Source organism: Dermacentor variabilis, chromosome 2 (genome assembly GCF_050947875.1).
Source record: "Dermacentor variabilis isolate Ectoservices chromosome 2, ASM5094787v1, whole genome shotgun sequence".
Classification (NCBI taxonomy): domain Eukaryota; kingdom Metazoa; phylum Arthropoda; class Arachnida; order Ixodida; family Ixodidae; genus Dermacentor; species Dermacentor variabilis.
Window position 1 is genome coordinate 66,313,708 of NC_134569.1, and position 16,168 is coordinate 66,329,875.

At 46.4% G+C, this 16,168-nt stretch overlaps 1 protein-coding gene across 1 annotated transcript; it reads left to right on the top strand.

Moving 5' to 3' along the window:
- The first annotated feature begins 11,325 nt into the window (after positions 1–11,325).
- Positions 11,326–14,456, top strand: LOC142570871 (uncharacterized). The gene is made up of 2 exons (XM_075679180.1): positions 11,326–11,677; positions 13,657–14,456. The coding sequence occupies exons 1-2, from the start codon at positions 11,410–11,412 to the stop codon at positions 13,902–13,904; spliced, it is 516 nt and encodes a 171-aa protein (XP_075535295.1). The 5' UTR covers positions 11,326–11,409; the 3' UTR covers positions 13,905–14,456.
- The last annotated feature ends 1,712 nt before the right edge of the window (positions 14,457–16,168 follow it).

Genomic DNA, 16,168 nt, shown 5'->3' on the forward strand with positions numbered 1-16,168 from the left:
TTCCTTTTCTTTTTATTATAGGTAGGACATTAGGCAATATAACAAGCGATCGGTGGGGCAACCCACCAACCCGTTAAAAGGGGACGCTCATAGAAACCATCCATCCATCCTGCCGACGCCGTCGCGGCAGCGTTTCACAGTTTGTGTGTATGGCACGTACTGTGCTTGCTTTTCTATTCGACAAAAATGTAGGTGATGGGCTGTGGATGTCGCGCACTGGGCTGTGATAGTGTAAACGTTACAATCGTCGATAGGCTGAAGAGAGCACTTTGAGCCGGCGTCTCAACAGCGTGCTGGCCACACATGCAGACGGAGCACGTAAACACGCATCAGTAAAATGACTCAAAGCGCGCACTCAGCGTCGACGTCACCCAGACCCGAAAAAATGGTCGCGCGGAACAGGAGCGTCTTCGCTGCGCAGCCAAACGTGGTGCAGACCACGAATGTATGTATACATACAATTATAGTAACAGACTGCCAATGTATGTACACACGTATACATACAAGTAAAATAACAGATTGAATTACGTACAGCCCCGTATTTCAAATAAGGCTTAGCAGTCCTGCCACCATGCGATGTGCCATGCTCAACCCTCTCAGAGATTATGAACAATAACGCACAACGACTCAAGCAAACATGCAGCCCTGTGTGTTCTGTGGACTACGCAGAGAAACAGCGGTGGTGCACGCAATATAACATTTAACATCAACTCAGCACTTTCGTATTGGACTAAGGCTGAAGAAATTACACATTCGCCGACAACACCACAGCAAATTATCGTCAGTCAAAGCAAACAGCATACAAAGCTTCGCTTACATTGATTCCCACAGTGCGTGGGATCCACATATTTCTTTATACAACTTTCCCTACCACATGCAGCGCCTTCTGTGCATTCTAATGTGGAATAAACGTGGTTTCATTCATTCCTTCTACAAGGATCTCAGCAAGCTGCCGTTTACGACTTAAGAGCCTTTATTATACGATCCAACAAATTATGATTCGGCTGGGGTTTTTTTTTCATAATACGAGTCGCATTTAACTGTTTGGCTTGGATAAACGTTCCCCCTCACAGCTACAAGATGCTGACCAGCAGTAAGGAGTTCTTGCTGCCTTGCTAAGCTGTTAAACATCAATTTACTCAAGTTTTCATATCTCTATCTTTCTTTTTTTACATATTAACATTTCAATTTACCTTTGGGCTTTGCTAGTTTAAAGGGACACTAAAACGAAACAATAAATCAGTTTAGACAAATGAAGCATTGTTTGAGAACCCTGCAGGCAGTCATTTCAAGAAAATAGTTTGATTATTAGATGAGAAAATTAAGGTCCAAGTATCAGTATTTGAATTTCGCGCCGAAACCCCAGCGCCGGTGCGTCAGCGTGACGTCAGGGATTCCAAAGCATGTTTTCGCATTTGGACCGCGTTGGCTGAATAAAGGTTCCTGAAACTTGCCATATTTAATATTTGGTTCCTTTAGAACACAATGTAGTCAATCTGTGCCGCTATATATAATTGGTAGGCCCTAGAAGATGCCATCAAAATCAAAGACGTCACAGCCCCCAGGTGCGGGAACTTAAGTAGGCGTCGCCACCCGTATTTCGTTCTTGCGCTTTTTCTGGCTTACCAAACGTCTTGTCGTTGCAAGAGTGGTGTTTTTGGTGCTGTATAACGGTAATTTACTGATCCAGAAGAAATAATTTCTCCCTTTAGTGTCCCTTTAAGTCCACGGTGATTCCTTCTAAGCGATCCCCAACGTTGCTGAACCGGATATTGTCGCCTACATACAGCAAGTTGGTGAGATATTCCCGGTAATTCTTACGCCTAACGCTTCCCAATAGAGAATCTTGAAAACTTCTTGCATGCATGCAGTGAATAAGAATGGAGAGACTGTGATGTCACTCTGCCTGACACCAACGTTTTGGACAATTTTTCTGTTCTTATTCTGAAAAAGTATGGCAGATGTGGAGCTTCTGAAGATATTTTCTATCATGGTCACGTATGCTTGTACAGTTCCTTGACTACGCAATGCCTGCATACTGCTAGTATTGATCGCATGCCTTTCGTTATCTCTTGAGGCCATGTATTGAAGTCGGTCGTATTTTTCAGACTACTCAATTACCTGGTAAATGACCTGGGTGCACCCAGAGTTGAATATTCCTTTCTAAAGCCAACCTGTTCTCCGGGTTAATTGAAGTCAACTGTTTCCTTGATTCTCATGAGTAATACATTAGCGAATATTTTGTACTACCCTAAGAGGAAGCTAACAAATCCTCACATTGTCAAGTCCTCACCTCGTCAGCATCTCCTTTCTGATAGACCTCCTACTACCTTATGTTGACAGTCTTCCAACTTTCTGGTTCATCGTAGGTCCCGAGGTATTAAGGGTCTTGGGATTTGCGAGTGCACCAGGAAGTACACCAGCAAGTAGGTATTCCACCAGCTTGGCGAGTACACTATCCCCAGCAACATATCTGCGCAGTACGGAAGACGAGGACATTGGTAAACGACACGCAAACAACCTTGTCGAATTACCAACTTACCAAAGCATCCGCACTTGTGCTATCAGCATAAACTGAAGCATGGACAAATCCGTCTCGGTAGCTTAGTGGCTATGGCGCTGAGCCGATGTTGAGGTTGCGGATACAATTCCGGCCACGGCGGCCGCATTTCCTTGAAGACGAGATGCAAAAAACATTCGCATACTTAGATTCATGTGCTTCTTAGAGAACTCCAGGTGGTCAAAATTATTCCGGAGTCTTCCACAAGGGCATGCCTCCTAATTGGAGCATGGTTTTGGAATCCTGAAATGCGAACAATTGAAAAATGATTAGCGTGCATTGTTGCGCTTCGATGTTCGTCAGTGTTTGCAATGGTGACTGCCATGTTACAAAATTTTATTTAAAACTACACACATTTATGGGAATGGTCTATTATCACCATCGAAATTTATCAGATCCACGGTTATTCGGTCTTCTGCTTACTACTTTCCTCCTGGACTGTGGAGCCGTTCTAGCTTCATCGTTAGTTATACCTAGCTAGGCCTTCCATTTTTTTCTGCGCAGCTACATTTAGTTTTGGATGCTGTTCTGACTAAAGCACATTCCAGCATAAAATACCTCTGCTGCCTGCCATATACATATCATCAAAATAGCTGGTGACATTTGCCTGCTTACCATTCACTGCATAGTTAATGTTGCCGTCAATTCCAATGAAAAACACTGATGTACTCGATTAAATGACTGATTCAATCAATCGACTGAATGAATTTGATCACTGAAACGATCGGTTAATTTATTGATTTCACGTCCTGATATTGTAACTACTTCCAGTGATGCCGTCATGGAAAGCGGCCGAGTGTGCCATTATAATGGTGTCGAGCACAGAGCTATAGACAAATGACCTAAATGTACAGATATATTGCCGATTTGAGTGCTCGGTCATTTGTCATCTCCAGTATTGTTGAAAAGTGCATTACCGTGAGTCAAAATATTCACACACATGCGGTTTCGCATTTCGCCACATAGGGATGTCCACATCGCCACAGCCCACCACAATGACTCGAACCCTCGACTCGACTACTTGCGGACCCTGCTGACAAACGGCGAGTCGCGAGAACGCAACAAATATAAGGGGAAGAAATGACAGGCATGAATTAGTTCCCTGCGGCATACGTGAGAGTAATTCAGCACGAATGGTAGGGGAAAATAATTTGGGCGGTTTCGCACAGCGACAGCAGGGTCTAGCGCTGTGCCCGAACTCTTCGAACTATGCGCGGGCGCGACATATTGGCGCGACGCAACACGCAACGCAGCTGCTGCTGGGTAGAAGAAACAGCGCCCTGGCAGCTACCAGGCTTCTCGTAACGCTCGCGTAACGAGAGTTGCGAGTAGAGTCGCAGGCGTCGCAGCTGGACGGTGCGCGAGGTGAGACCGACTGGAAACCGTCTGCGTTAGTCAGCGGCCATTTTGAAATATTAGATAACGTTAGCTTGACGTTTACGGTTCGGACCGGAGCTGACACACAGCGACTCGGCAGAAACGACTGTGTGCTTACGGCGTGCGTGCTCACAAGGCTCATGCCAAGCCCACGGAGGCGACTGTGCGCAGCGCTGACGGTGCTCTGACTTAGTCATTGTACTTATCGTAAAAGGCTGGCCGTCTAAACCTTGACGCGCATGCGCCGTCGATAGCTGTACAGCCATCCCGGCGGTGCCGCCGAATGTGACGCCGCGAATGTACCTCGAGCGCACGGTATGTAATTGATGCCGTATAATAAGAAAGCGTGCGGGTAATATACAACGTTGAAGACACGTAGGAACGACTCGAATGCAACGGAACTCTGATACTGAGTACAGAATCACAGGTGCTAGTCTCGGTCACGGCGACGGCATTTCTTGTGGTGCCAGATTGCGAAGAAGACGCCGAGGTATGTACATACACAGTTCTCGCGTGGTGAAAAACAGCCATGTGGCCAAAATTATTCCCTAGCACTCCTACAGTGCGGCGTCCCCAGTAACCTTAGTGAACAAGACTAGACAGCGAGAGAAAGCAGAACGTTTACCTCATATATATTTTAGACTGAGCTTGACAAAGGGCTCATATTGCCCAGTGCGTGTGCAAACATCTAAAATAAAGAAGATAGCCGCGCTTGCTGAAACAAATTAGGCAGTTTTTCAGACTAACGAGGACGTGTGGGTGTGAAACTTTTGTTGGCATTGATGTAAACCAGTAGTCGTGCTTCCTCCTCTATTTCATTGTTTTCTTCTTCTATGACGACAGCGATGTCTGTGAGGTGGAGCTCAAGAGCACGACTTTTGATTCGAGCTCACCAGCGAACCCTGAGAAAACAATGGCATCTGCAGGCGACGTGTTTCCTCTCGTATGATTTTTTATTTCGTTTTATCGCTTTCGATCTTCTCGTTTCTCGCAACGTACATGTGTGCCAGGTTGTTGTGACACTCGTTAAAGACAAATTAGCGAAACTCTCCACAGAAACCGCGTGACGGCGGAAGTTGCCGGTGGCGCCGGAGTTTCGCTTGATGGTAAAATTTCAAGGCGACGAAGCCGAAAAACTTCACTTCCGACTGTTCTCACGCGCCAAGAGGAGAAGGTGGAAGCGGCGCCGCGCGCCTGCACTAGGGAAATTAGCATTTCCTGCGGCGAGCCGTGCTTTGAGAGAGAGAGAGAGGAACGTCCCGAAAGTTTGATGGGCCTTTGATAATGGTTGCAAGCACGTCTGACTCGAAGCATCCAAAATGGCGAAAAAATGACGCACGCACGGGCGCGGTCCGGAAAATACAGCACGTCACGACACGCCGCCGCTGACGACTTGCGAGCGGCCTCCAAACTCGTCATTCGGCGATGAAGAGCCGGGCGTGCTCGGCCACGGCCAAGGAAGAAAAGAGCATCGTTCCTTGACTTCCCGAAAATGTACTCAGCCCGAGCACGCACGCGCTGACATTTTAGGGCGGACTCCCTAATCTGCATAACGGTCCCTGGGTCTCTATCTAGCCGCCGGAGTTTCCTACGGCACGCCGCTAATGCGCTTGATTGTCCTTCCAAAACAGCCACTGGCTGCTAACATCCCACGTCGTTTTCTCTGCCTTCGCTACGAGTGGTTTCGAGCAGTCATTTGAGACTGCGGCGCGGACTAGTTCTTGATGGCTTCCTGCTTCTGCGCGTCTTTTGTTTTCGCCATGAGAAAAATTCGCTCCGGCATTAAGAGAGGTCGTCTGCCCGCCTATTTCGTCCGTGCAGACAATCCATCGTGCTAAGGCGAGAACACAGAAACCCGCGAAATTGTGGAGAGCTCACTGAGTATATAATTTAAAGTTAAGCAAAAAAAGCAAAGCAACAATAAGAATGCTTTGCGAGTGTAATGGTTCGTTTCCTCTTTCCTTTGTTCGCTGACCGCGTAGTTGGAGAACATGTCCGCGTACTGAACCTCAGAGCCACCAGGTATTTCGATTTCGTTGTATTCTCCGCTTCGAAGCTAAAGCTACATCTAAGGCTCCCGAGCGTCTGCTCTTGCTGTAACGTTGTACACCATTCTGGGAGGAACTCTGCAATTCCTAGAGGAAATAAGGAAACGAATTAGCATTTCTAGTAAACTCGCGCTCAGCTTAAACCTCATAAAACACGCAAGATGCGGCGGCAAAGCGCAAATTCCAGAAGTTTTTTTCGGAGGTACTTAGGCAGGCAAGCATCTTTCCCTTTCTCACCCACCATCTGGCACATGAGATGTTAAACGCCAAACCCAAACTTACCGCACAGAAAGCCAACTGCGCAGCATCCAAGGGAAGAATCCACGACTGCCCTGATTATGACACAGAGCGCCAAAGTCTCGCCATCATCTAGTCTCGTTTGCGCGACTGCTCACATCTCAGAATATATGGTTCTGGAAGGATGGAATGACGCTAACGGCGCACAAGATCTAGGGCCCGTGACGTTTGTAAACGACAGGGGCTTCAACATCAAAGACTAGCACCGCTTTACCGCGCGCCAGTCTGCAGATAAGTGCTGGTGCGCAAGCCATGTGCGCATATTGCCCGTTTACATATTTCGTAATACCCTGTCATAGTCACTTACTCTCCCTCTAACAATTTTCACCGTTTCTCCTAGCAGTTTAACAAGATGTCATTAACAGCGAAAGAAAAGATGTACATTTGTCCGCAGCAAAAAAAGAAACTCTGTGGGGAATCACCAAGGTAGGTGCGAAATATTGAGCTCATAACCTCAGCATCAATCCTCAAGGCGGTCATCAAGCAAGAATGTCGCACCAAAAGGTGCAATTACTATTCATGTTCCAGCATAAAGCATTCGGATTACATCCATAAGAGTGTTACCCTGGGACAAGAAACATTTTTAGAAAAATGTAAGAGGGAACGTCAATTCCGTATCAACCTTCTGGTCCACCTGGCTACGGCCGCAAATAAGAAGCATGCTATGTGAGTGTGTGCTCATAATTGCCCTGTCTTCGTTCGCGTTACCATATTTGCTGTGATATAGCATGGGCCTTAACTTTGCGTATGTATACTCATGCCGATTCGGTTCACCGCGACTGGTAACAAAACATTAAAGGTAGCGTACAGGAAATAGCGTAAAAGCAGTCGCAGCGGCGGGTGGCAGCGGGGCGATATACTGCATGGCAGGTACCAATAAAATGGTAATGGCGAGAGTTCACTTTGAAAAAAAAATGCCAGGATTAGGGACTCGGTTCAGCGTTGGGCTGAGCATGCCGCTCAGACCGTTTGTTGTCCTCAAAGGCAGTGACGCAAACCTCCTCCCCCCGCCCCCCCAGTGTGAGAAATTCACCAAGATATTCACCAACATATAATTCTGTTCTGTACTTGCAGTGTATTACATGTGTTTTGTGTTTTGGCTGTTCAAAATATCTTACTTTATATATGCGTACGTGGACTGAACTAATGCACAGAACTTTGCGGCTCAGCTACTGTTGGACTGTACATTTTTTATTCATCCAATGTTCTAGTGAGTGCCATATCTTGGGTCGCTATTCTCCCTTTTTACGCGAATTTGTTTCCTTTGCCAAGTGACAAGGAGTAGCCGGTGCCAACATAAAGGCGCCAACCTCTCCTAATATTCATTTCAATAAAAAAAATACGGTGACATAGGCGAAATGCATTTACACATACAGTCGATTTTCCTTGATGCGCCCTCGGTTAATCCAACTTATCACATAATTACAACGCACTGGAAAGTCCCAGCGAGAAACGATACATTTCTATAGAAGAAAAAATTCACGCAGAAACTCCTCTGGGGGTTGTCTAAGTATGCGTAAACATTGTGCCACTTGCTCATCTCCGCGCAGCCCGATGTCATTATCAATGTTATGAAACTGTACCCGACCATTACAAATGACAGCTAATGCGCCGACACCAGCTTCTGCGGACGGCGGCGCAAGGTGAATTGATGACGCAAGCAAACTACTGCAGCTGGTGGCGCTAGGTGCGCTGATGACGTTCCGATCACTATAAGCCGTTATCGCGTTTTAGTGCCTTATCCATCCGCGTCGAACCATTATCAACCGTGATCAGCCCCTGCTCCGGCGGCCGCTGCGTATGGCACGGCCCCCCGGGCTCTATATCGAAAGCGATCTGCGATGGAGACAGAAAGCGCCCAGTGCTGATAGCTTCGTGTGCGCTGTGTTCTTGCCGCTTAGTTCGTGTTGAAGCGAGAGGCAGCATGAAAGTGAATTCGCTCACTGTTGAGAGCCCTATCTTGAAAGCGATCGTCTTACGCGATAGACGGACAGACGTATTTCCTCATTGGGTACGCATACAAAAACTTAAGCATATAAAAACCGGGATAGCAAATGAAACCTACGTCTGTGATAAGAAGGCAGGCGTGGGCACTGTATCAACTCTCTGAATTGATCTGTTTTTAATTCAACAACCTGTTTTCTCTACTATTTTTTAGGTTGTATTATTGGCAATTGTTTTAGCTTTACGTCAGTTACCTTCCTTTTTGTCAACAGCCGTAATATTAAGAGATTGTCCTTGTTTGTTCTTCGATAACCACACCTACTTTATCGAACGCAATTGGAATGTTCCAATACTTCGTCACAAGACATTTACACCTCGTTCGTTTGGTGTAGGTACCGGGACGCAAATGCTTAGTACTAAATCAATAGGTTAATGAACTCTCAGTATCACCACATGATGGCTCGGTAATCTCTATTTTACCATCATCTGCGTACGTAATACCGGCGCGATTAAGAAGATTCGCAATTCAAAATATCTTTCACGAAAATTCATTGTCCGTCTCTGAATTTCTGCCTGTTTATTTTGCTTGGAAGAATGAATGGTGCTCCACAAGAAATGCTGAAGTGTCGCTTACGAGTCTACGATGTCGAGTCCCCCCACTAGACTTTTAATTTCCCAGGTCTGGTCTGGCGATATCACCTTTCTGTCACTTCTGTAATAAGAGTGGATATCTGGAACATTGTTAGTGTGTCATCGTTTAAAAATTCAAAGAAAAAGATCGTTTGAAGAACTATTACGTAAGCTTCGCTGTACGTTAACTCTCCCAGTGGTCCTTACCTTTACTGCTACCAAACTGGGTTTTAACCGCAGGAACATCTTAAATACCCTGTTCAACTTTCTGTGCCCGACAAAAAGAATAAATCTTACGTATCCTATATTTTTTTGTAGTTCACATCTTTATATTCTTTAATGTGTATATGCAATAGATTTCGTATCTATATCAGATCGGTTTTTGCAAGTTACGGTTACCAGTTCCGATTTAAAGTATATTCCTGAATATTAGTATTATTTTTCGAACCCTAGCACCACCCGATCACGGCCGATCGTCCAGAGTGGGCTGCACCAGGTCACTGAGGAACAACAACAAGGCTGCTTATTTTTGAGTGAACTGCTATTTTGTAAAGATCGCTCGGCGCCTCCGCGCACAGAAGACGAGAAGTTGCGTAGCGGGAATTATAGATTTGACCTAGGATGTAGGCTACATACCGAACAGCTCGCATTTTAATCGCAGAATGCCTGCTACTTTCACAGCTCTGCCAGGCGTCTTCAGCACCGTCATAAGCCAGACCTAACGAAGAGGAGGAAAACGACGGTGTAAACATGGACCCGGCGGTAAGCGCCAGCCGAGCTTTCGTGCGACCATTCTGCTAGGTGTGTCACCCACTAGAAGCGGTGACACCCACAAAATTTTTTGTACTACCGTGAAGAATAAATCTTCCGAAAGTGAGTATTGACCATCGACCACGTTCCACTGAAGGAAAGCGACTCATTCATCGCTTTTTTTTCGGTCTATTCCAGGTTGCATTTCTTCGCAACACTGTAATTTCCTGGTTTTGAAATCTGCTTCTGAAAGCCGCTGCATAACATAGCACTAGATGAGATAACTGGATGAGCACTGGATGAGATAACTAGCACAAATGCTAGTTATCTCATCCAGCCTTCGTACATTTACCATTTATGGCTTTAGCGATATATAATAGGATTTAAACGTCGTGCAGGCATAAATTGACTCAAGTTAAAAAATAATTGGAACGATTCTTTAGGCCCGTTCTCTTTTAAGCGTGATAACTCGTATTCACACGCCAAGCCTGCGAACCAAAGGGTGATTAGGAAGTCGCTATACAGCAAAATCACATGCCAATGTCAATTCATTCAACTATAAAATGTATCTTTCTTCGTGACAATGCGGTTCAAGCTCGCGATATCTGTATTGGTGCTGCGAAGCCCGAGGGCGCGGGATCAAATCCTGGCCGCGGGGGCCATATTTCGTTGGGGCCGAAATGCGAAGATGTCCGCGTACTGTGCATGCACGGTAAAAAAACCCACTTGGTCGTAATTATTCCGGAGCTCTCTCCCCCCCGCCCCCTTTACGATGTTCCTCGGAACCATGTCGTGGTTTTGGCACGTAAAAATCCAGAATTTAATTTTTAATACATGTATAATATTTATGATGTCCGCCTACAAGAAGGCACCAGCTATAAGCTTTAGATTCCTGTTCAAGCACGAAGAGATAGGTTGTCAGTTTTTTTTTTTTTCCACCAAATGCTGTTTTCTGCTATATCTTCGAGTCGCACCAAGTCCCTACCACTCGTTGTGAAATTTGGCGTCAACTGTACGGCTATACATTGTGGCAAGGCATTTACAGCAATGTTGTGTGCCTTGAACGCTAATTAACCTCAACAAATATGTATTGATCCAACTATTTTGACTAAGATTTACATGCATTCTAAGCGCAAACTTTTTCTTAACGCATCAACGCCCCGTATAATATTTGTGCAGTGTGAGCCACTTTTTTCTAGAGTGGTCACTCGGCCAATTTAGTCACCATCAATCGCGGACAGAAAGTACAGGCCGACCATGTAATAATACCAGTCGTGGTCATGACAAATGCTTGGTTTATGTGCTATACAACAGATGCTAGGCAGCTGCTGCGACCGCTGACGCAGTTCATAGCCGGCAGCTCGACCACTCTAAAAAGTGTGATTCACACTGTGCAAGTATATTCAAGCGTCGTTTTTTTTTCTAGAACTCACGTAGCCAATATACGGGATATTTTAAAGATATACGTATCACGTTGTGCATTCCCTTTAGTCATTTGCGTCGTGTGTCACCAGTCAGTGAAATCTACGTTTGCTAACTGAAGAGAAGTAAGCGTCGTGTATAGGGATTTTACCGCAGTCAGTGTAGCGCGATACATCATCTTAACATCAAGAGTCTACTCCTACCTACGACTACTGCGGCACATGTGCACAGCTTTTAGCGCCTAACTCACTTCAAGGTAGCCTGGAAACGATGGCAGTCAATCCTGGGCGACCGAACTCAAGTGACGCTGTAATGCGATGCCCCCCTTTCTCGCCATGAACACCGTCCTTCCAAGCTCACCTCTCTCCCCTCTCAGTAGCCATGTGTCCCACGTGCGGAATCTGCATCGAGTCCCTGCGCCGGCGGGCGCCTCCGGTGGCCACGCTCTGCGGTCACGTGTTCCACGGGCCCTGCCTGGCCCAGTGGTGCGAAGCAAATGGAGCCACGGACGCCCCGTGCCCTCAGTGCCGGCTGCCCATCAGCCAGGGGGACTTGCGCAGGCTTTTCCTGGACGACCATCGGCCCCGCCGCAAGAAGCACCGCCGCCACGACGACAGCGCTAAGGAGGACGTAGAGGATGCGACTTTCGGTGCGTATTCGGTAACAGGCGATGGGGTTTTGGGTGTTACAGGTCGCCAGGGAGACGTACTGTACAATTCGATACACCGTATTGGTCGGGACCGCCAGAAAAGTATCCTTGACGCCATTCTCACGCAAGAACGAGTCGCGAACAGCGACGCGCATGGCTCTGGTCCCGAGCTGTGCCGTCTACACCCTCTACATTCCTAAAAAAAAAGAAGTTGACACCCTTTGGCGCTTATCTTGTCCCACAACGATAATCGCCATCTGCCTTGCTAGCGTTTCCTTTCTTGAAAACTCAGCGCTCGTTACTTTCCTTTCGAGAATGCAATGTCACGCTGATAACGCTTGTGCCGATCGTGACTTGGAAGTTACGTGCTCGCAGCGTTAAGAAAGAAAATGCGGGCAAGACAGATGACAATTGCCGTGCAAGGGCGCAAAATTTCATGAGAGTGTAACGGCTAGCCGTGGCTTCGACAAGCTGCTGGACGAGCGCATTTAAGTTACGGGGTTCCCGTCCTTCTTTCATAATCTCCGTGGTCGCTTGGCTTATCGGCGTTTCCGGAGGGGGCTGGCGGAGCGCTGCAAACGTCTACTTCGCAACGTCGTCACTTTAGGAAAAACGTTTCATGCGGTATCTGTTCGCTCCCACCTAGCGACGAGCGTTGTGTGAATTCGAGCGCTCGCTGGGCTCCACCGGCCACGCACAAGAAACGTTGATAAACCGAGTGACCGCGGAGAATGTGACAGTGGAACGCAAAACCACGAATTTCGTACACCTTAACTGCGCATGTGCAATAGTATATCGCAGCCGTGGTTAGTCGCTGCAACAAATGTGCCGAAAGCCGAAGCCTTCTTGCCGAAAGCCCAGCACTACGCTTGTTTCCGAATTTACGGTACACTTAAATTCAAGCTCGCAAGTGTGGCGGTTCGGGCAAGCGCTCCCGGCCGGTCTCCTGTTTCTGTTCATAATTTCGGGTCACGCCGCTTCGAGAAGCCCGCTATGTTCCTTCTTCTTAATTAAAGGGAGGACGTCGTTGCAAAACATCGCACTTTCTAGCCAAAGGAATGTGTTTCGCGTTTCTTGCAGTTTCGGGTGTCTCAGCTATTCAAGAAATTAGGTGCCCGCAAACTTTCAGCCGCGCCACATCTGCGCTTTAGAAAAGGAGCAATATACGTATCTTTAGATGCACTGCCGCGCTTCTAGTAAAGAAATTTGCGCATGACCATTGTTTTGGAAGTGCATTCGCCTCGCGAGAATAAAGCTTAACATCGTTGTAAAGTTCGTTATCTCTTTTATAAGCTCAAGCAGTAGCAGCAAGGATGTGATAATGCGCGTAAAAAGGCTAGCGAATTGAGTCAAAATGAAAGAAATGTCACCGTATGATTTCTTAATTAATCTATATAGGTTAACTGCAGCAGCTGCGGCTGTGAAGTGCCATAGGATCAGTAAAATCAGTCGCGAATAGCTTTGCAAGTATGTAGCCTTGAAATATATACTACTCAGGAAAGATTTGCACATATCGGCTCGCATCTCGACACGAGAGAAAGATATAACTTCATCTACTTGAGCACCATGTCGTGAGCCTCGTTACCTGACTCTTTCTTTTTCTCTCTATCTCTTCTTAGACTTTGTTGTTCCAGCGTCTCGTGCTCTTTAGCAATCCTTCAGCGACTGCTGTAAGCAGGTTATTATGAAAAAGACGCCAGGAAAAACGATTATCGTCGTACCCTATGTACAAGGCTTAACCCACAAACTAAAGAAGATAGCCTTAAAAGAAGGCAAAAAGAAAAAGAAAAAATCTTTGGGCTGTTCCCATGGCGGCCATTTCCCATGTGGCCCCCCAACTGCAACATTCTGCAACAGATATGCGCCTCCATGAGCATCATTCCTTTAATGAAGCGAATATCTTTATGGAAGCGCTCAGTATTCACTTGCATCCACAATAGTACGCCGATGCTTTCTGCCCAATATTTGTTGCCCTGCAGCTGCGCCCGAAGACTTCTCGACAGAAGAGGCCTCCGGCACCAGGTCTCCATCGCCTTCGGTGAATGAGACATGGGTGTTCCCTCCTGAGCCAGCAACGCTCCTTGACCGCATCCTGATGATTGTGGCTGACGTGAACGCTATGGGCCGCGAGGCTGCTCAAAAAATCAAGCTTCGCGTGCAGATGCTGGAAGAAGAGGTTCGCAGGGGCGTCGAAGAAGCCGCCATTCGCCTGGGCCCCTGTCGCTAAGCAACGGAAGCTCGCCCGTTCGTCAACCGCTACACCTCGTCTGCCACAAACTTGCTCCTGAAGTGCATACAATTTGTATTACCGCTGCAACGTGACACTATGTTACTGCTGTCTAGGCCCTGTCACTACAGTTGTCCCCGCGCACACTCGGTCGAGCGCCAGCTGTCACGTTTTCAGCAAAACTTCCAGGTGCGAGCGTGGTCAAGCTTTAGAGAAGAAGAAAAAACAGCTCCTTAAAAAGTATGTTAGTGTGGGCATGTACCTTTTCATTAATGGCTGTATTAACACTGTGTGTAAAACGCACGCTGCGTGTTAACTTGTTGAATGCGTCTTATTCATGGGTCTCTATTTTTTATGCTTTGCTACTTCGTTTGTAAAAATAGACGTAAATCTTTGTTGACATTCGTTTGCATCGAAATGTATCGCCGGATATTATGAATGCAGCCTTTCGGACAAGGACATTCTGTAGGTTGTGACTAATCCCGAACCCGAATACACAATGTAAATGTACAATTGTGACAAGACATGCCATAGTGTTTTTACCTACCGGCTCCTGTAGACGCATTAATACATACACTCCATGGCCCCTATTTATGGAAAGCTCTTACGCTCTTTGTAAAATAGAATCCCAGCCAATTGTGATGCTGGACGTATTAGAAAAGGCTGCAGACCAATGGCAACGCTTACGGACAAAACTCTTTGTGAAGTTGGCCCTAGATAATTCATGCTACAGTGAATTCATACAGGATGTCGAAACAAAGTTACTTTGCAGCATGCTACTGTGGAGATCGAATTGTTTACGTGGAAGGTTTAGCATAAAATAGAGTCTTGGGCATTTCAAAGATTCTTTCGAACGCGAACTACAGTGAAATATTATTTCGACTAAGTTATTCAAATAAGTTGTATACATTATTGAAACAATATTGGCAAAGCTACACGAGTGCCAATCGTCTAATTTCCTTATCAACAACCTTTAAATAGCGCCTCGGCAGACGACACTTGCAGCTCATGGTTAGCGGAAAGGACCTAAATACTGGCCTCCGAGATATTCAGCGTCCCCTCGGTGGGCGCCTAATCCCGTAGGTCAAGCCGGCAAGCTGCGCTGATTCTCAATACACCGGACACTGCGTCAACACAGGCAAGTGGTAAAAAGGTAATGGCGGTGTTTCTTTTTCTTTTTTCTTTTTTAGCATAGAATACGTCTACTTTATCAAGCTTCTCATGGTGTATCTACTCGCATTTCAAACGTAAAGCTTTGCACGGAGAAGGCTCTATATTTACGCTATCTGAACATAGGCTTCTAACATTAATATTAACCCGCCGTGGCTGCTCAGTGGCTATGGTGTTGGTCTGCTGAGCACGAGGTCGCCGGATCGAATCCCGGCAGCGGCGGCCGTATTTCGATAGGGGCGATATGCGAAAACACCCGTGTACTTAGATTTAGGTGCACGTTAAAGAACCCCAGGTGGTCGAAATTTCCGGAGTGCCCCACTACGGCGTGCCTCATAATCAGAAAGTGGTTTTGGCACGTAAAACACCATAGTTTAGGCTTCCAACATGGTCAAAAAGTTTCCTTACAAATGGCCTTTAATATTGTTATAAGCACTTGGCATGAAGCGGGCCCCCTTATTAAGGTATGTTCCCTTTCGCAAGTTAAATTTTTCTTCATAGCGCGGTGTTCGACTAACCACCACTTTTTATAGCAATACACGTAATAAATAGGTGATCACCGCGGTGATGGTTGATCGCGCATGGCCAAATTGTTAAGAATACGGGTCATGGTTGGTTTCTCTTATTGGCTAAGAGATCAATCATCACCGTCCGGCTCGTATTTTCCATAGAGTTTCATACAATTACTGGAGCGAACTATGGCGCTAGTGATTACGGGAACTGCAAGCAGGGCGCTTTAGCCAGCGTGGGAGTGCTGGCTGAATGGATTTTCCTGGACTACATGAATTTGCCTAAACTTCGTCCTTCTGGCTTTAAATAGCTTCGTGACTTTGCAAACTGATCATTTTTCAAGAAAGTACTGAGTTACAAATAAGTAAACAAACATTATGAAAATTTTCCGACGGCAGGATTCGAACACAGGAGCAGAGAAGCCTTATACTGCAACCATTATGCCCCGGACGCATGGACAAGGGGAACAGCCGCAATTAGCAGCAATTATGCTCGTTTGTAGAGTCTTATTGCCTTCCTCATTAAGAAAGAAAAGCATATATTGCCTCGAAATTCAAGCCAATAAAAATAGATAGAGCGCAATA